Source organism: Danio aesculapii, chromosome 23 (genome assembly GCF_903798145.1).
Source record: "Danio aesculapii chromosome 23, fDanAes4.1, whole genome shotgun sequence".
NCBI classification, from domain to species: Eukaryota; Metazoa; Chordata; class Actinopteri; order Cypriniformes; family Danionidae; genus Danio; species Danio aesculapii.
The window spans coordinates 18,782,568-18,804,666 of record NC_079457.1 but is presented as its reverse complement, the minus strand read 5'-3'; the positions used below and the strand labels follow the sequence as shown (position 1 = coordinate 18,804,666).

General features: G+C 35.0%; 1 protein-coding gene across 8 annotated transcripts in view; it reads right to left on the bottom strand.

The window, feature by feature from the left end:
- kif1b (kinesin family member 1B) overlaps window positions 1–22,099 on the bottom strand; it is a 113,815-nt gene that overhangs the window by 70,490 nt on the left and 21,226 nt on the right. For all 8 annotated transcript variants that reach the window (XM_056448925.1, XM_056448928.1, XM_056448927.1 and 5 more), the window contains exons 3-7: window positions 5,363–5,436; window positions 5,011–5,190; window positions 4,719–4,784; window positions 2,788–2,966; window positions 983–1,094 (exon numbers count right to left, since the gene is read on the bottom strand). In XM_056448925.1, coding sequence (XP_056304900.1) covers window positions 983–1,094; window positions 2,788–2,966; window positions 4,719–4,784; window positions 5,011–5,190; window positions 5,363–5,436 — 611 coding nt within the window. The remainder of the gene's footprint in view (window positions 1–982; window positions 1,095–2,787; window positions 2,967–4,718; window positions 4,785–5,010; window positions 5,191–5,362; window positions 5,437–22,099) is intronic.

The window sequence follows — 22,099 nt, the reverse complement described above, 5'->3', positions numbered from 1 at the left end:
CAATAATCACGTGCAAATTATTATAACGAGGTCAAGTTCGTTGCGCATGCGAGCTCTCTAGAGAAAGTGAAAACATTCGCGCTTTTATGCTCTGTGGCTGATTATCAAGACGACGACAAGGTTTGTTTGAACTCGGGTCGTTATTATTTGAATATATTACTACGATGTAATGTCTCGGTTGCTACCTTTGTTTTCATTCTCCTGGTTTGTGCACGTTTTAGTGACGTTTCTCTGTAAACCAATAGCATTTAGCTGCGCGTCTAGCTCCGCCTTTTGGTACCCTTTTGTTGTGCTAGGTACCCTTTGGATAGGGTACCCAAAACGGGATTAAGTACGGTTCGCTTTTTGGTACCTTTTGACAATTTAAACAAGCATAAAAGCATACTGAACCATACCGTGCCGCACCACTCAGTGGATACAGGCCACAAAACACTGACAAAGAAAAGTAAACTAATGTTTTTTGGGGTGATCTATTCCTTTAAGTGTACCATCACATAAATTGCTCTGATGAGTGAATCACTCTTAAGGATTCAACCAAACGGATTCAGAATTGTAAATTCCATTATTCATTAAACAATTCAATCATCCAATCATTTCAGAGTGCTGTAGTAAAATCATTGGTGCATGCACGCTAAACAAATTGCACTAAACAACGCTTGGACAATCTTTTCTTTTTGCCATGCTTGATTTTGGGCCAGCGGTCCACTGCCAAACTACATGAGTAATATTAGAGCGAGACCTGTGTAGTGAATCTAATGTAGTAGCTCTGTACAATGGCCATTGTGTCCGTGAACCTCATAGAGCCGTCTTTGTGCCCGCAGCGATTACACAATGAGCCCCATGAACACAGGATGAGTGGGACGGCTCTCTTTCTCTGTTTTCCTTTCCGCTTGGTACAGGATTTGCTGACTTTGTGCTGCAGGACTAATCTAAGCTCTGTGAAATGTCATAATGGGTTGTGGATAGGTGTAAAATATCCAACCTTCTCAGTGGAGAGGTCCGTCTCGCTGTCGTACTTCCTCTGAGTGAAAACGATAGTGAAGACAGCGTGAGAACGACTGCTCGTCTCGTTCATGTTGGTTGCAGCAACGGTTCTGAGGACACCAAGGGACAAATTTAGAGTCAGATGTGTCATTAAATGCATATAACAAATACTAGGATTTTTCTCAGAAATGGAGATTGTTACAGTTTATGAACAGTGCTCATCATAGAGGAGTACACCCCTCACAAATCTTTTTTTCAAATTCATATTTTCTATAGGAAGAGCAAAAATTAATAGAAACAAAAAATGTATAATAAATATAAATATATGTTGTTGAAATGTATTTTTTTTATTAAATATTTTGCTTGAATTTAAATGTATTATCTTTCTATTTCTAAAGATGCTTAGTAACTAAAACGATGACTTAATAAATATATCTGTTAAATAATTGTGTTTTGTTCAAATGCACCAATATAATGCATCTTCACTGAGAAATGGATAAAAAAACATTCATTTTCATATTATTATACAAATATTAAATACAAAATGAAAAATCAAGAGAAGCAAAAAAAGGAAAAATTTTGTTGAAATTTTGTAGATTTTGTTTTGTTTGCATTATTTTGCTTGAATTTAATTGTATTATCTTTAAATTTCTAAATATGTTTGGTAACAAAATATTATTTTAATAAATATATCCGTTTAATAAATATCCATTGCCTATATTCACTGAGAAATGGACAGAAATATTTATTTTCAAAATGGGATGTACTCAATTATGCTGAGCACTGTATTTGTGACCCTAGACCATAAAACCAGTCATAAGTGTAAATATTTAAAAACTGAGACTTATACATCACATGAAAGCGGAATAAATGCTTTCCAATGATGCATGGTTTGCTAGGGTTATAATTGGATATTATGATATTTATATTTGGATGAGATACTATTTGACAATCTGGAATGTGATTGTTAAAAAAAATCTATAAATGCTGAAAAAAATTGCTTATAAAGTTGCCAAAATGAAGTTCTTAGCAATGCACATTACTCATCAAATATTAATCTAACTAATCAAATATTTATTGAAATATACTAATCAAATAATTAAATATAATTTTGAATGATAATATTTACTGTAAGAAATTTCTAAAATATCTTCATGGAACATGATCTTTTTTGTCAACAACAACAAAAAAAAAAAAAATAATTTTGACCCATACAATATTTTTTTGGGCTATTTCCAAAAATATACCCATGCAGCATAAGGCTGATTTGGTAATCCTGAGTCAAAACAGAATTACTAAAACGTTAACAAAAATGAAGTGAAAACTAACGTATCTAATACAATATACAGCAGACAAGCCTGCTGTTGCATGTTTTTGGAGCCTGAAAAAGGTTGAAAATCCCTGCTTTGGAATTAGAAGGCTCTGGATGCTTATCAGCACAGTTTGAGAGAATAATCCAGAAAAAGTGCTAGTAAACGCAAGAATAAGACATCAACATGGCTCATGTGCTGGATGTGGCTCAGGGTGGGATGCTCTCTAGAGAAACAGGCTTTACACGTCAACATTCTCCACAAATAAACACTGGGAATCAGCACGGGAGGATTAGAAGTGTGTTACTCCTTCCCAAGAGTCACATTTACACATGACTGTCAGTCAGTGTTATCACTAGAGGAAACACAACAACACTTTTCCATTTCCTTCTTGACAAAAACTCCAACCTCTTCAACAAATTACCTGTTCTGAAACATACTAAACTACCAATACAAAATAGATTAAGCTACTTTTATGAGTTTTGTCTCTCACCTGGCTTTGTTACCAGCATCCATCAGGTCAGCTATGTCGGTGTAAGAGGTGACGGCCAGTTTCGAGAGGTCTTCAACATACGGCCCAAGTAGAGGATGCTCCCTGACACGTAGGTTCCCTTTGTTCTTGGGGTTCAGCAGGTCCCTCACCCGCTCACAGTATATCTCCATATAAGCCACCTACAATGAGCAGTTCAAAATTAGCTGCTGTAAAAACCATAACTAGAGATATTTTGGAAATCTATTCTGCAAAACTGCAAACATAAAAAACGAGAGAAGGGAAAAAAAGGGCAAGAAAACATGCACATTATGTACAGTTTGCTCATTCCATTCAATAAGGGCACATTAAATTGATTTGAAAGTGTGTGTAAAATATTTATAGTGTTATAACATATTTCTGATAACAATAAATGCTGTTCTAGTGAATTGCAGTCATAAATATGGAAGAAATACTTTCCCAATAAGCATATTAAAATTGTTTAGTGATGACGTGACACTGCAAATTCAGCTTCAACCATCACAAAAATAAATTACATTAAAACAGGAAACTGATATTTTAAATTGTAATCATTTTACGTATGTGACTCTGAATCACAAAAACAGTCATGGGACATGGAGATATAATTTTAGGAACAGCTAACATGGAAACATTGTTAAAAAAAGACATAAGTATAATATTATTGATTTTTATTTAATAAAAACATTTGAATATCAAGTAAAGATTCTCTTCCATGAAGACATTATGTAAATTTCTTGCTATAAATCTATCTTACTTACTTTATTTACTTAAACCTAAGTTTTGAATAATAATATGCATTGCTAATAACTTTTGGGATTTATGGACAAATTTAAAAGGTGCTTTTCTCAGTTTTAAAATTTGCACATTACTAATCAAATATTAATCAAACTCATCAAATATATAATAAATATACTAAAATATACAAAAAAAAACTAATTAAATAATAGAATATAGTTTTGATATATTTACCGTAAGAAATTTACTTAATATCTTAATGGAACATGATCTTTACTTAATATACTAATGATTTTTGGCAAAAACAATCATTTTGACCCACACAATGTTTTTCTGCTTAATCCCAAAAAAAATACCCATTCAACAGAAGACATGTTGTATCAGACATAATGTATCAGAAATGTTCAAAATGCATCTTGGTCAAATATTGTACTATCCTAACAAACCATACATCAACAGAAAGCTTATATATTCAGAATATACACTTCTATAGTTTATAATATACATTTATATAGTGTATATTCAGAATATACACCAAATATTTAAGAATATACACTTATTTTGAGATCCAGGGTAACTTTTTTTTAATAGCGTTTTTGATCAAATAAAGGCAGCCTTGCAAAAAATAAAAATAAATTAAAAAAAATTAAATAAAAATAATTACTTCAAACATTTTAATTTAGCACTCATTACACAAAATACCATAAACTTAATTTAAATTAATTTTTTGTTTATTAATAAATAAAAATTGTATTTAAAACTTATGAAAACGAAGGAAGATTTTAATAATTAATAATTTTGCAGTGCACAGAACATTAAACTACAACATTCTGAATTTAAGACTTTCTGCTTTGGTTTAAAACCTTATTAAAGCCTTAAATTGTGAATTAAGGATTTTTAGGACACACAGAAACCTTCCTAAAATGAACTCAATATCCTAAACTTCAAGACAAGTTGACTAAACAAAAACGACCCAGGTAGACTAAATATAATAACCCAAAAAGCGCATATGACACAGTATCACAACTGAAATATTGATAACACCCCACTACTACCACCGCCGCTGCGTTTAAAGCTTTGAGATAACACAGCAAAAGCAGCATTTCAATAAACACCAGTGAGCGTGTGAAGTGAGTCACAGGAATGGACTGAGTGGTCGTGGTGTGTCTGTTGCTCACCTCCACCGAGTACGAGATCTCCTCATTGTTATTGTCATTGATTTTCTCGAAGAGTTCTTCACAGAGCTGGGAGGGGGACAAAAGAGCACATTAGGAAAGAGAGCGAAAGCAATCGATACAGTGCACAAATAACTCTACCCCTGCTTGGACGTACTAGACGGGGCGCTAATGCCTTAATGTCTGCTTTGAGATCAGAAACATGAGAGTTGCTGCTGAGCTCTTAAGCACGCATTCCACTTTGGATCCATTAAGGTGATACATACGCTGTGATCTTACATACATACATACATACCTGAGGAATAATGCCTTCCTGTCCTTCCTCTTGCTTTCCCATCATGGTATAGGATTTGCCAGCTCCGGTCTGGCCATATGCAAAAATACAGACGTTATATCCTTCAAAAGCATGCTGCAGCATCTCTTTCCCGATGTCATTGTAGACTTGGTTTTGTGACGCAAAGCTGGGGTCGTCCGGCTAGCGGAGAAATAAGGAAAAAGGGAATAAAACGCATTATTAATGGGGACTTTATTTGGGAGGATGATTAATTACAGCTGTAAATCTGACCGCATGCACATTTTATTGTCCAGCAGGCCGGCTCAGCAGAAAAAGAGCAAAAATGGCAGGAAAAAGAGAAAAGGAGACTTACTGAGGTGTGAGACCAGTAGGAGTAGTCGAAGCTGAAGGTTTTGGGTTCCTTTGGGTTCTTGGGGTTCAAAATAGCTGGAAAAGACAAAGAAAATCAGTGTGATCTTTCAAAGCTTTTATTAATATGCTACCATATGTCCTATATGTAGTGGTTGACCAGTACAGATTGTCTGATATCCCATTATAATAATTTAATGCTGAAATTTAAATTTAAACCTGAAAATATAAAAACAGAAGCATATTAAATAATATTAACAAACACTGTAATAATATATCATTAATATGCTAAATTATTGCACCTGAGAAAATTATGGTACATGCCCTGCTACCCTATGAAAAAAATGGGTAACACTTTACATCAAGGTTCAATAGTAAATGTGTTTACTAACATAATACATTTATGACATTTATTATTTTAGTTAATATCAGTTAATGACAATAAAGTCTTTTGCTGATAGTCTTTGTTAACTTGCAGTGCATAAACTAATGTTTCATGGCTCTCTGGAATATTTGATTCTGATTGGTCAATCACAACATTCCAAGGAATGTCATTCCTAGATAACAACCACAGAAATGAATAACACAGGCTTCTCTGGCTACTTAATCTTGACCATTAATGAATAAGCCTGTCTGGCTTTATTCTGCAAGAACAACAGGCTAGATGTGCATTACCTCTTACTCAAGTACAAGTTTTGAATCTAAAGATGAATTAGTAAATGTTGAACTATAATTAATAAATGATGTAGGCATTGTTTATTATAAGTTCATGTTGGCAATTACAAAATCCAACATGAACTAATGAAACTTTACTGTATGCATAACAAAAAATGCTTTTCTTACTTGGGGCATACTACGCTATGTGAATAGAGCCCAGGCGCGATTCAGTCGGCCAGCCCTGACCCAGTTGGAAGAGGTGTGCCAGCACGAGGTCTTTTATGATAATTTATGAGCGTCAAAAGGGGCTGATCTGTTCAGCAAAATATTTGACTGCTTCTCACTGCATCCCAAACAACTTAAAATAATACAAAACGATATAACTAAAGCGATCTCCACTGTGCTGAGCGAGAGCTCTTCTCTTCCTGTTAAACTGAACAGTCGCATCATCGATGACGCAAGTGTGCTCTGGCTCCGAAGTGAAGATGCAGTGAGAGTGCAGGCCATTGGGGGAGAGGGAGAGGGACACAAGCCTGCTTTGGCATGATTCAAGGCAGTCGTGCCTAGTGAGAGTACGCACTTAGAGTTCTTCTCTTGTTTCTAGTCTAAAAATCTAAATATTCTTAAATAAAGAAGTATTTTCAAAAGTTTGTCTTGTTTTGAGAAAGAAGTCAAAATTAAGTGAGTTTTTCGTTAAAGCAAGCAAAATAATCTGCCAATGGGGAACGCCGAGTAATCTTGTTTTCGCTTAGTAATTTAGCTTACCACATTGACAGATTATTTTGCTTGATTCAGGGAAGAAAAAAATAAATAAAATAAATAAATAAATAAATCACTTTTAACTTATTATTTCTAAAAACAAAACTATATTTTTGGCTCGTCTAGAAAATGCTTCTTGTTTCGAGAATTCTTAGATATTTGGACTAGAAACAAGACAAAAACTCTTTTGCAATGCGACCAAGTATTGTGTGCACAAAATTATTCTTTATGGCTCCAAGCTACTACCAAATATCAAAGCTACACACGAGGAACAGGCTGAGCCTGCCTGGAGGAGGCCTCTGACTGAATGAACCAGTGAAATGGTAAATAAAAGGAGTCACGTGCATAACTGCTCCGCTGTAAACCACTTGTTTGGGTGCTATTTTTGTTCTCAACAATTGAGCAAGTGAGAATGGAAACATTCACCTCAGCAGAGCCTGTGTAAAAAAAATGATGACTCCAAAATCTCTTTATGTGGAATCAGCAGGTCCACCTGTTGCATTTGACAACCCACAACTTTCCCTTCCTCCACTTCACTTTGAGGACGAAATCCAATTTAACCCTTACCACTTTCTCTAATAGATAGCTCACATGCTGTCCATCCCACTCTCTGCAGGTCACTACATATCCCTGTAGTCCTAATAAACAGGAATCTACAGGCTTGTCTGGTATTTGGCATGTCCCAAACATTCAGCCCCGACCCACATCTCAACAACTCCACACAGTCAGGACGTTAAGCCAGGGAACGAGCGTCCCGAAAGGCTGCGGGCCCACAGGAATCTACTGTAGGATATTTATAGGTATCAGTAAGCCAGCTGCCCCTGCAGTCCCCTCAACAGACTCCGTGTTAACCGGCAGGGCCTCAATGCGCATTCAGGCCTTGATTCGATCCAGACGAACACATTCCACCGGCAGAGCGCAGGGTGGCGAGGTCAGTTGGCTGGGTGGGCGGAAAAAAAAAAACGAAAGGAGAACTGACGAATGGGATGCACACGTTGCTGACATAGCAACCATCCAAACAACAACATATCTTGCTCCCACCGCAACCAAAGTGACTGATCAGCTTAGAAACAGAGAACAGCGTTTCATCTGTAAAGCATTCATGGGTGTGGATTATACTGAAAAAGTCAACACGCTAATTAAGAATGAGGTTCTCTGCAGTCGAGGATGTTTGAGCCCCCCTGCAACGAGTAAATCCGCCAGCACCACCTCTGGGACACTGGCTAATCTCACAGTATTCATCTATTATTCAGTGGGAATGGGAAAGGAGGGCTGGGTACTGAACCACTTCTCTCTCAGAGATACTAGTCAAAAACTAGACTATGTTGAATATTTAAATTTAAAACTACTTAAGGATCTACTTAAGGAACATCACGGAGTAATGGTGTGACAATTTTTGATCGTGGCAAATTAAAATGTCTCCAGGATCTGCTATTGAAGAAATATCGTGGCATCATGCAAGAGTGCACATTGTATTCTTATTTATTTATTTGTTTTTTTAACAGGGACAACAGTTGACATTGTTATATGTCGCTAGTTGATGCTGCTAACTAACATCAGTTGCATATGGTCTCAGTACATTATACAATGCAACATACATTTAGATAAAATATTAACTCTGTGGTAGAGTTACACTAACAACTCATAATGACAAGAGATTACATATCCTTTGCGTGAGAATACACCTTAAGTGAGCAAATACGCACTGCAGAGCCAACCAAACAGTGCCTCATTACAGGATTTGGTTATCTTCCAAATCGGACCACATTAAAATTGTCAAAACCACAGAAGATTTACATGTCTAAGTAAAAGTGAAATACTTTAATATTATTATAAAAAAAAATTTTATGCAACACCATATTAGGTGCCATTACAGGGATGAAGACATAGATAACATAAATAACAGCATTATGAGAATGCTCATATATATATGACATGTCACATGTAAGGATTTCTATTAATAATTTACCATTTGTATTTACAGAAATTGTACTATATTGTGATACATATCATTATCAGGATATGAAAGGACTCACAGTTGAAGTCAGAATTATTAGCGCCCCTTTGAATTTTTTTTCCTTTTTTTAAATATTTACCAAATGATGTTTAACAGAGCAAGGACACTCTCACAGCATGTCTGATAATATTGTTTATTCTGGAGAAAGTCTTATTTCGGCTAGAATAAAAGCAGTTTTTAATATTTTAAACACCATTTTAAGGACAAAATTATTAGCTATTTTTTTTTCAATAGTCTACAGAACAAACCAGCGTTATACAATAACTTGTCTAATTACCCTATCCTGCCTAGTTAACCTAATTAACCTAGTTACACCTTTAAATGTCACTTTAAGCTGTATAGAAGTATCTTGAAAAATATCCAGTAAAATATGATTTACTGTCATTATGGCAAAGATAAAAGAAATCAGTTATTAGAAATGAGCTATTAAAACTATTACGTTTAGAAATGTGTTGAAACAATCTTCTCTCCATTAAACAGAAATTGGGGAAAAAAATAAATAGGGTGGCTAATAATTCAGGGGGGCTAATAATTCTGACTTCAACTGTATATAGTGATATGAAATCACCTAGCCCTTACTTCCAGTACTTTTTCTGTTAATTCACTGACTTGTTTTGTGCAAATTATTTCAAAATAGATTTCAAAGTAAATTATGCAATACATGGTTTCAAAGTGCTAAAATGTCAATAAAAGTCACTTTGCTAATCCGCAGAGTTGAACTGTCAAAATTAAAGTCGACAGAACAGAGATCAAAGTCCCATTAGGCAATTCATAGGCTCGTACACACCGGGACGCTATTTGTTTGCGTTTATCGTCTGCGATTTTCGCTGACGTCAAGCAGAAGAGTATGCAAAATCACTCCTTGACGTTAGATGGCGCTACACAACTTTATGATTCTGACACCCCGCTTATAACACAGAAGAAGAGGAAGAGAAGGAAGTTCACACGCTTGTTGTTAAAGTTACTGGTGACTCGAACAAGCATGGATGGCTCAAGTAGCAGCTCCAGCTCTAGCGATGAAGAAATGATTATTGTTCACAGAGCAATAAGCAGCTCCACGTTCATATCGCCTCTGGGCATCTTCTACAATGTGCGCTCGCACGGTTTACTGTAACTTCAGCAGCTCTGTGCACGTGAACAAAAGTGCCAATCTGATTGGATGAGAAGGTTTTGATGCGTTGTTTCTTTAAAAATGGCGCTTTTACGCCTGCCGTTTTGCACGTTGGTGCACGTTGGTGTGCACGATCACATTGGTGCCATTTATTTGAGAGCAAAAAAACGTCTCGTGTGCACAGGCCTTAATGCTGCGTTCACACCAGACGCGAATGAAGCATCAAGCGCGAGTGATTTACACGTTAAGTCAATGCAAAGACGCGAATAGACATACTGCAGAGCGTTTTGTGCGAATGATGTGGCGCGAGTTGAGCGTTTTGCTCTTTTGCGAATCAATCAAGTTGAAAAATTCGAACTTCAGCAGACATTCACAACACATTAACCAATCATGAGCTTGCTCTTGTAGGGAAATGATTATGATGTAATGCCTGTTGTTGGAAATCCTCTTGCCGACAGCAGTTCATCAAACTGGGTTCAGCTCAGTCTGAAGCGCCGCTGAAAACCTCCATCATCGAGGTATAGTTTCTGGAGGAGTTGATGACCTTGCAGAGCTAGGTCCACCTCTTAAAGGATCTAGTGCACTCAGACAGCTGTTTTTCAGCCTTCCTAAAGCACATAAACACAGCTGTTCCCTCAATAAAATCCATGTTAGCCATTTAGCAAGGAAGCTAGAGTCCCCAGGCAGACAGGAGCCCTGCACATGAGACATGACATGAATCCACGCGAATGTATTGTGAAGTGAATTTGACGCACGAATGAAGCAAGTAAACTCAAAATGTTCATGCCTCTATTTACGTGCGAATAACGCGATTTATTCACGCATTCTGTGTCTGGTGTGAACGCAGCATAATTAAACAGAAAACCCCAGTAAATCAAAACAATTACAGTAAAAATAACTGTTAAAGGATATTTTTAGTGTACACTATAAATAAAAAAAACCATATGCGGCATTACAAGATCATACTAAATTTTAATAGCATTCAGATTTGCTAACGTAGGCTTGCACATCTTAAAAACAACAACAACTATGATGTTAATCACAGACAATACATAAAGCACACCCCTATCATCTACCTCTACTAGTAAAAGGCCATCCACAGGACCATTCACATAGATATCATGGAGAAGGCCTCTTTCTCAGAAAGCTATTAGTTGTATGCCTGTCTGCTATCAGTCAAGCGATACATTCCCAGGTTGTTGAATGAGCTCCACGTCTCACGGTCTTGAGTTCCCACATGATCAATGTGACTGAGGACAAGCCTGTGTCATTCAGGAGAACGAGAGGCTAAATAAAGAGTGATTACTCTTCTGAACTAAAAGCCAACTGGAAACTGAAGCAGTGGCTAAAACACACAGGGATTTACATTACCACAGTCCTTCTGCAGTTCTTTCCTGGAACAAAATGCACAGAGGGACTATAAACGCCTCTCCTATCATGCACTGTGTTCACCAGTCATGCTCATAATCACAACACAGATGAGAAGGGAAGATCAGAAAGGAGCCGAATGACAGGTGGACAGTCAACCATCAAGCCTGGCCTTGCTCTCTCTCTCTCTCTCTCTCTCTCTCTCTCTCTCTCTCTCTCTCTCTCACTCTCTCTCACTCTCTCTCACTCACTCACACACACACACACACACACACACACACACACACGTCAGTCTCTCACACCTGTTCCAGCATCATTCTACTGCTTCTGCCATGTCTTCATGTCACAGGAATCTATTGAATAATTTCAAGTTGCTATTAAGAGCATAATCACTTCCTGTTAAACACATACTGCATATTGGAAACATTAAAATCAAATTAAAAGGAAGCTCAGAGTTAAAACTGTCTCCAATTTTGTGCTCTATCAATGTCTCCTACGTCAACACTGCTCACGCAAGCCCTAGCAAAAGTTGAGGCCTGTTTCCATGACGACCAGCACACTGAACTGTGGGATACAGAAATGAGCATCATCATCATCTGCGTTATACAATTTCATTTTGTGCTTCCTCCTGAAAGGCTGTCATTTTCAGGCTTTAAATATAAAAGCAAATTACGACATTGTAATGGCATTAGACTGTTAAAAATTGCACATATTCATGGTGAAAAATCCCTTAAATCTGGCTGAGCATGTATGAGACTGCAAAAAAAAAGCATAAGGATTTGAAAATCAGACATAAAGGCAGACGTTAGGCCTGAGAGGATCCAATATACATGACCATTCAGGTGAGTCACACTTAGGGATGCACCGATCCCGATACTTGGATCGGATATTGGTTCGATACCGCATATTTTTGCTGGATTGGGTATCGGCCAGCTGGTACCGATCCAAATCCGATCTTGCACGTGCACTATATTCTGTGTAATTTATAAACCAACAAAAGCCACGAAGGTACCCTATTATAAGGCACTAGAAAGTTGTCATGAAGGCCTTCTATATCCTTAATGTTTTGAAACCATGTAATAGTTTAATGTGAAGTACAGATGAATATTCACATGGTTAAATTCATGTTCATATAGCGCTTCCCGCCGCTGCGCCTGTTAATCATTCTCAGTTCATTCACAATTCAAACTGCGAGTCGCATTTATGACAACACAAAACACTCTCTCCAAGACTAATATATAATATATACATGTATGTTTATGTGTGTGTGTGTATGTATGTGTGTGTATGAGCAATGAGTGTATAAAATATTATAAAAAACTAAAGTATCACAAACCATTGCATCATTACATATATAGTTTTTTTATTATTTAAAACTATTTTGTACATATTTGCAAACATATTATATCACATAAAACATTAGCCTAGCCAACTCCATGTGCTTGAATGACAATTTAAAGCGAGCATGAGGTAAATTGCTACATAGGTGGCTGAAATGAGAATAAAGTCTCAAAACTAGGCATGGGACAATAACCGTTTCTAGGTATACCGCGGTTTGGAAAAGTCAAGGTTTTAAAACCGGCAACATTTTCTGTAATACCGTTCCTAAGGTATGTGTATTATTTATTTACTTTTTTTTAGGACAACAATATTTCCACAGAAAAAATATCCAAAGATGCTGTTCTAAATTGTAAAGAAAACTGTGTTTTTGAAACTAATGAAGACAGCAGAAGTTTGATTCATTTGAATTATATAGCCTGACATGTTTACAGCTCTAAATATTTTAAATGTTTCAAAAAAAAAATCTATTGTGATCAAAGGGGGGAAAAATGTATAGTTTTTTTACCCAGACATTTAAAAAGAATTTATTTTAGAGCTGTGATCACAATACCGTCAGAACCTTATACCGGCCCATGCCTACTCAAAACAACCTCTCAATTCCTCAATTATGTTCACACAAAAACCCCCTTGAGCTGAACTCAAGCCATCAGCCAATAGAGAGCCGGTCATTATGCAAATGCAAACCTAAATGTGCCATTCACTCCTCCCAAACAATGTCCTGACCCCAATCCACAAACCTCTCCTGCTTAATACCATGTGATCATCAAAGACAAAGTCTGATTGGACGTTTAACACATGCACAAATACAAACACAACACCGGTTTGGCAGGATATACCAGGCATAAACTATTATGCAAATTCTTCCTTTTTTTGCAGCCAATTGACAAAAACCAAGTCAGGGGTGGATGAAGTTGGCACTGCAAAAACACACACACAGTTTTTCCTGGGCACAGATGCATGAAGACTAATAGCTTTCATCACTGTAGGAAACTCAAGCAGGAGGGATTTTAAATGAGTTAGCAGACTACATCAGCTGACCTGCATGTGCACAGGAAAAGCTTAAGGGAAAGAAGAAAAACCCATCTGTCTGCTCAAAGCGTATCAGCTTCCAGCGTGCAATGATAAACCTGGGCTTATTTCAGATAGCGAGAGATGACCTGAGAATAGCAGGCATGCTTGGCCTAATGCGCTGGAATATGTGTCTCCTGCTCTGGAGCCCATGAGACTTTGCTCTTTAGGCCACAGGCAGATCAATATCCAGCGTTAACAGCCTGCAGTGATCTTAAAGGCAGTATTATAAGGCAAACAATCAAAAAACAGGCCTTAAACTAATTAAATGTATTCTCAGGAGGAGTACCGCCAGTAAATTCCAGCAGCCTGCAGAAAATTTCAGTTCAGTTTTTTCAGAACAGCTTTTGTGGAACAGAGTAACACAAAACAAGATTAAACTAAAAAATAAAATGTTCTAGTTTTTATTTTGTAAATGATAACAAAATTAACACAAAACAAACAAACAAAAAAATGATTAAACATAATAAACAACAATAAAATAAATAGTATTAAATAGTCAATAAAACAAACAAAAAAAGTTTTCAATATAAAAAAAATAAAACTGAATTAATTTACAAAATAAAATAAATTTTAATAAAAATACACAAAAATGTATCAAAAAACATATTAAAACACATGAAACAAACAAACCAAAAACAAAATAAACCAAGCCAAATTAAAATAAATAAACAAATTAAAAAAATTTAAATGAAGAAAAAAAGTTGTAAAAATAATAATAAACTCCATAGATGAACAGAACTAAATTAAATTAATAATAATAATAAAAAAGTTTAATTATGGTTACAAACTGCATTATGGGACCTTGATCATTACTCTGTGGGCTTTCGATTTTAAAAATTCAACTCTGCAGTTTAGCAAAGTAACTTTTATTGACATTTTTGTATTAAATTAGTTAAATTAAATGAGTACTTTATATTTAGCACTTATATAAAATAATATATTGTATAAGAAATTATTTATATAGAAATAAGTCAGTAAAATAACAGCGAAAATGTACTGGCAGTTAGGGCTTGGCGATATGACAAAAATCTCGTCAGGATACAAGTCATCTCATATCCTGATAATAAATAATAATTGACTCAATTAAATAAAAATAATGAAACATTTAAATTAAACAAAAAATGCCATAAAATAAACTAAAACACTAAATAAATAAATAAAAATAATATCAAATAAAATACCACTAAATAAAATAACTACATAAAGGCTAAAGTAAAAATAAATCCTAAAATTTGAAAAACACATAAATCATGAAAACCTTACCCTAAAAGTGTGATTTGGGATAGCAGATCAATTTGACAGTGTGGTTTATTTTTTTCCAGATAATATACAAACTAATAAATGTATATGAAAAATAGAAGTCCTATCAGCAAAGAGATGACATCAAATAAATAGCAACAACAAAAAGAAGAAAACTGTAGAACTCTCAAGTCAAACCTAAACGTTTCTATCCCCTTCTAAGCATCATCCCTCCCATCTCCCACCCCTCCCTATTTCCTAAAGGCCATCAATAAGCATGCAAAGATGAATCAAGACACAGATAAATAAATAATAAACCAAATAAACAAATAAGAAGATATAAAGTGTAGTTTATTTTACTTACAACCTACAAATATGATCCAGCACTAAGATAGCAAAACTAATTTCCACCTGCTAAAAAGAGTTACACCTAGAATGGCATCTGTGGACACCGATCTGTACTGCGGTATCCCAAAGAGGAAAGCTTAAAGAGCACAGAGTGTGTTTCCATCTGGAACAAACTATAAATTGTGCATTTATCCGCCTGTAGAGGCAGCGGAGAGCAAAACACAGGCTCCACATTCCTCTCACAGGTGCCGAACATCACACGCGACCACAAATCATCACGAAACTAGCAAATGCTCAACCGTACTGGCAGTACCCACAAACCCTTGAGGTTTGTCACAGTTCTTTCAATGCAGAGGAAAACTAAATTAAGATTTAACAAAAGAGATTCATTCCATCAAGCAAATTTTACACTCAAAAGAGTTTGGAATATAGAATTTTTTTTCTCTGAGCATGTGACAACTTCTACAGACTGTCAATCTAAGCCTAAGGGGTTTTCAATTGCAGAGTGAATTTAATTAAGTATATTGCATAAGGATCCTTGGAATAAGTTTATATTTTTAGTTTGTTGATGTTAGAGCTTAGCAATACAGCAAAAGAATTAACACAATATAATTTTTCATATCATTCGCTATCGATAATTATTGAATATTTTTTACAATGCATTTAGGGATATTAGGGTTTATTTAACCATATTAATTTAATTTACCAACATTAACAAGGCAAATATTTTTATAGCAAAAAAAATATATATATAATTATAATAATAATAATATATATCTCATCTCTTATAATAAAATATAATTCCAAGGCATGTGCTCAGCAAACACATTTTAAATAAACTTCATTTTAAACCCAAAACTTCCTACCAAAACATCATATTAAACTTTTTTTTATCGTTATTGACAATGGGTCAATAAATACCGATACCGTTATATCGTCCCAGCCCTAGTTAACGTACATGTGTACTTTGTGCATGGGTTATTTTTAAATGTGAACAATCTAATATATAATTTATTAACAATTGACACCAAATAAGCTTTTTAAAAATTTTTTATTTATTTTTATGTATTTTCCCATTTGTATTTTTTTGTGTGTAATTGTAATTAAATTCTGTTTATAGGTAAAGATTGGGTAGAGGTACACGATTGATCGAAAAAAGATCTCAATCCCAATCCTTAAGTCCATTCAAAGACTATCAAATATTTATAATTTTAACCAACAGTACAAACAAACATAATATTGTATGAATTTAAAAGATAGATTTGGAAGGGGTGTGTAGTTATTTATGCTGAGCACTGTATTTATAACACTCTACTTTGTACTGCATCACCTAAAAAAAAAAAAATTCAACTAATTACGTTACAACTAAGTTAACACTAATGTAAGTGTGTTTCTAATGCAGTGTCTTGAAGAAAGACAGTAAATTTGACATTGTTCTTATCTCTTCTGACTGCTGTTATTAGACTCTTTAAGCTTTTTTTTTTCATCTTTTTTAAGAAAGTCACAAAAACACTATAATGGAGTCTTTCTTTTGAACAAATGACAATGGCATCCCACTCAAGATTACCTATTGCGACACTGACGACTACCTCTGTTAAGAAACTTGGAAATGTGAAAAAGGTATAAAGAAGGCTATTGATTTAAACTGACTTCATCTCATTAACTGGCATAACTGTGAAATCAGTAAAACACTAATGGCTATTAATACAAAGGGGAGAAACTAGGCATGGAACAATAACCAGTTTCAAGGTTTGTCACGGTTTGGAAAAGTCAAGGTTTTAAAACCGCTAGAATTTTCTGTTATACTGTTCTTAAGGTATATGTAAGGTTTTTAATGCGTTTATGTTTTATAAAGAAATCTGTGTTTTTAAAACTAATGAAGATAGCAGACGTCAATTATTTACTGTAAAATATTGTTTACTGTTCAAAAATATTATAAATGTTTCCTAAAATAAAATATATAGTCTTCAATGGAGAAAAAAAAGTAGTTGTTTTTTTATCCAGACATTTAAAAACAACTTATTTTAGAGCAGTAAGCACAATCCTAGGGGATTTTAACAAACAGTAGACCTACACATAGGTCTAATATTATTATTGTTGTTTTACCATATGCTAGAGTTATAACAATAATATTAGCCCACTCATGTTAACCTTTATTTTACATCTAGAAATTCGTGAGAAAATCATGATCTTGATTAAGCAAAAAATAAATAAAAAAAAACAAAAAAAAAAATCGTGATTCTTATTTTAGCCAGAATCGTGCAGCCCAAGGCAATAATATTTGTTTACATTTTTCAGTTATTTCTGTAAAAGTTTAAGTAGATTAAAAAGAGTTTATTGTCATAATTTCTAGCTGTATTTTCTAGTGCTTTCAGAGAAAGACCTTTAGCATATCTGAGATGCTGTGGTGCATTAAAAAAAGTGACTTCCTCATATCAGTGCTTGTTTCTCATAAACCACAGCATGCAAGTATATGATACCAAAACAGCGATATCTAACATGCATCAAACTGTGCGATCTAAGAATGTTTTGCAGTAATGACATTTCAGGATACAGACGGTCTGAAATTGCGCATTAGGCTGATCTTGTCACTTTTGTGCAGTATTAAGCTCAGTTACACTGTTTGAGAGGTCTCAGCAAAAGCCTCAGCCTGTCGTCCGCACAGTTTCATGTCTCTGGGTGAAAGAGAATGAAAACAGGAAGGCTGAAGAACAATACTGAGATCAAGCACTATGGCTAGAGAAAGCCTGTTCAAAACATGAGCTCATCTGTTATGACTGTATGGAGGCCTATGACATCTACAGCAATGAAAACAGCGATTATAATAAACATTTTTACTGTCTAGAAGGTACACTTGTTAATACTGAAGAACACGTCATAAGACAAGTTTTCATGGTAATAATTTATACAATTTATTATTTTGATATTTAGAAGCTGATGAATCGATTGCATCACACATATTCAAAATGAAACCGTTAACTAAAACTACACTGAAAAAAGTGTTGCATCCAAAACTGTTGCAAACAATTTATTTGTGTTGAATTTAAACAAACAAATTAAATTGACCAATGTTCCACTTAATTTGTTTGTTTAAATTCAGCCCAAATAAATTGTTTACAACCATTTAACGTAAAAAAAAAATTGAGTAAATCCAAGGAATCATCTTTGAAAAATTTTTTCAGGGTAATACCACAAACAAAATAAAGAGATATTGCACACAGGTAAGAGGTGAGATTACACTAGTCACTTTTCCACAGTTTAGAACTATACAGTTCGGCACGGCTTGGCTCAGCTTACGTCAGTTTGATTTGAATATCCAATTAAATATTTGAAAATACATTAGATATTTGTACTGCTTAAAGTGAGTGGTAGGGCTGCACAATGCACAATATTGTTGGTGAGTGTTGTCTATCCATTCATTCTTTATTTATAAAGCACATAAAAAAACAACCAGGGTTGAGCAAAGTGTTGTACGTGTGACAGATACGAAAAATAAAAAAACATTACACTAAGAACACGTCCATGAAATACACTCAAATAAATAGATTATTCTCCTATAATTCAAAAATTTGTTTGGAGTTTAAACTTGGAAGTGGAGAAAAATGACACCATTCAAATCGATACCGGTAGCTGTGATACCGACATTTCTCACGATACATAATTTTTTCTAGAAAAATGATATTTTCATTAGCTATGTTTTCTAATAGGTAACACGGTGGCGCAGTGGGTAGCACAATCACCTCACAGCAAGAAGATCGTTGGTTCGAGCCCCGGCTGGGTCAGTTGGCGTTTCTGTGTGGAGTTTGCATGTTCTCCCAGTATTCATGTGGGTTTCCTCCGGGTGCTCCGGTTTCGCCCACAAGCCCAAAAACATGCGTTATAGGTGAATTGGGTAAGCTAAATTGTCCGTAGTGTATGTGTGTGAATGAGTGTGTATGGATGTTTCCCAGTGATGGGCTGCAGCTGAAAGGGCATCCGCTGCATAAAGCATATGCTGGATAAGTTGGCAGTTCATTCCGCTGTAGGGACCCCAGATTAATAAAGGAAATAAGCCTAAAAGAAAATGAATGAATGTTTTCTAATAATTTATCTAACAATCTATTTTCAGATTTAATTAATTATCATTCAGACAAAAAAAAAAACTGTCAAGGTCAGACGTGTAGTCATGAAAACATTACGAATAAAAACTATTCCGACTCTGATTGGCTGTTGCCATTTTCCTCTCGTCTTGACTCCCACCATGAGTATTTATTTTAAGCTCTATGTTCACCTTTGGTCTGCTCCAGCCAATAGGAGAACAGCAGCTACTGGGGACATGGGAATTAAGATAGTAATTTAGATAAACAACTAATGCATTAAATAAATGTAATGCATCACATATCTCCAACACATATATTGTACATGCCATTATTGCGATAAAAATAATTTTGCTATACATTGCGCAGCCCTAGAGGGTGGGATTTTTGCTATAATTGCACCAACCTCCACTGCTGTGACTTCCCAAAAAAAAAAAAAAAAAAAAAAAAAAAAAAAAAAAAAAAAAAAAAAAAACTTTTAAATCTGGGTCATCCCATCGATCTCTTACTGAATCTGCTCCTCACCAACCAATAAGAACAACGTTTGGATTTCTTCTATTGGCCACGATGCTTCATATTCAGGTGTGTCTTGTTCTTGTCGTGGTATAAAAACGATTTAGTCACACGAACCAGCAATGCAGCAGAGGTTGCTGCTCACTATTTAAATATTGCGGGTTTGGAGTGTCACAAATAGCGGGTTTGGAGTGTCGCAAATCCAATAATGCCGGTGGTGTCCATTTTGTCTGACTTAATAGTAATCATCAGTGTTTATACATCAGGTTTTGATAACAGTACAGCTTGCTTGGGAGCACACCTCAGTGGTACTAAAAACATTGATTACAGAGTACCATTGCACCCTTAATCCAAACCATCATTCCAAACCAACTATCCTTAGCACTTGTTGATTGGATATTTACTTGTGGGGAACCATACTCTAGTCTCAGGGCATGGACATACATTGCATATTCATTGACCCATGGAGGTCTTACTAAATGGTTTAATGTTACATGTTACATACTGTAGGTATGAAAAGTCCCAAAAACAGAGCAATACCGAACCCAACAGAGTCGTTCCATCCAGTGGAAAAGCACCTTATCATTCAGCACTAAAGATGAGTGAAGTAAAGGAGGCAGAAATCAGTAGAAAAGCTCTGTCCAGCTGCCAGGAAGACGTCTGGAGTGCCCTGTCTATTTCTGTAGCAGCAGATGGCAGGTGCTGCCTCACATACTGACAGCACCTCAGTGAAAGGAAGGAATGGGAAAATTTCTGATCTTAGACCTTCCTGACACACTACACTGTAGAAAACGACATGGGCCACGTGCAACATACACAAACACACACACTTTTGTATCTTGAATCTACCAGAAAAGAACCCTTTTGATTGATGATGAGTTTCAAAGGTCATCAGCAATATACATACAGTGCTCAGCATGATTGAGTGCAGCCCATTTTGAAAATGAATATTTTTATCAATTTCTCAGAGAATATAGGCAATGTATTTTGGTGCATTTAAACAAAACAGATTTATTAAATGGATATATTTATTAAAATAATATTTTAGTCAGCAAACATATTTAGAAATTGAAAGATAATACAATTAAATTCAAGCAAAAGATTGGTGCTGTTTTTGGACCATTATCACAAGTTATTTTGCTAGATTAGCTCCAGATTTGGCTTCAGTACTTACTAAATCTTATGTGTATGCACAAACATAATATTGTATGAATTTAAAAGATAGATTTGGAAGGGGTGTATACTTATTTATGCTGAGCACTGTATTTATAAAACTCTACTTTGTACTGTATCACCTTTCTATAAAAAATAAAAAAATAAATCAACTAATTGCGTTACAACTAAGTTAACACTAATGCAAGTGTGTTTCTAATGCAGTGTCTTTAAGAAAGTCAGAAATTTTGACATTGTTCTTTTCTCTTCTGACTGCTGTTATTAGACTCTTTAAGCTTTTTTTTTCATCTTTTTTGAGAAAGTCACAAAAACACTATAATGGAGTCTTTCTTTTGAACAAATGACAATGGCATCCCACTCAAGATTACCTATTGCAACACTATGACGACTACCTCTGTTAAGAAACTTGGAAATGTGAAAAAGGTATGAAGAAGGCTATTGATTTAAACTGACTTTATCTCATTAACTGGCATAACTGTGAAATCACTAAAACACTAATGGTATTAATATAAAGCGGAGGAACTAGGCATGGAACAATAACCAGTTTCAAAGTTTGCCACGGTTTGGAAAAGTCAAGATTTTAAAACCGCTAGAATTTTCTGTTATACTGTTCCTAAGGTATATGTAAGGTTTTTTTAATGTGTTTTTTATGTTTTGTAAAGAAATCTGTGTTTTTAAAACTAATTAAGATAGCAGACGTCAATTATTTACTGTAAAATATTGTTTACTGTCCTAAAATAAAATATATTGTGGTAAATGGAGAAATAAGTAGTTGTTTTTTACCCAGACCTTTAAAAAGAACTTATTTTACAGCAGTAAGCACAATCCTAAGGATGCACCGATATGGATTTTTTGGCCGATATCAATTACTGATAACTCTTAAGATTTGAAGGCCGATAGCCAATAGCAGATAAATATAAACTGATCTTAGGAACTGAACAGTCTACTCAAAGCAAAAAAAAGCAATAATTTCAAAATTGCAAGGTGATTATATAGACCTATATTCATGATTTCACATAAATCAGCATGCCAAAAACTAATTATTTCCTATCCTTCGCATAGCAAATT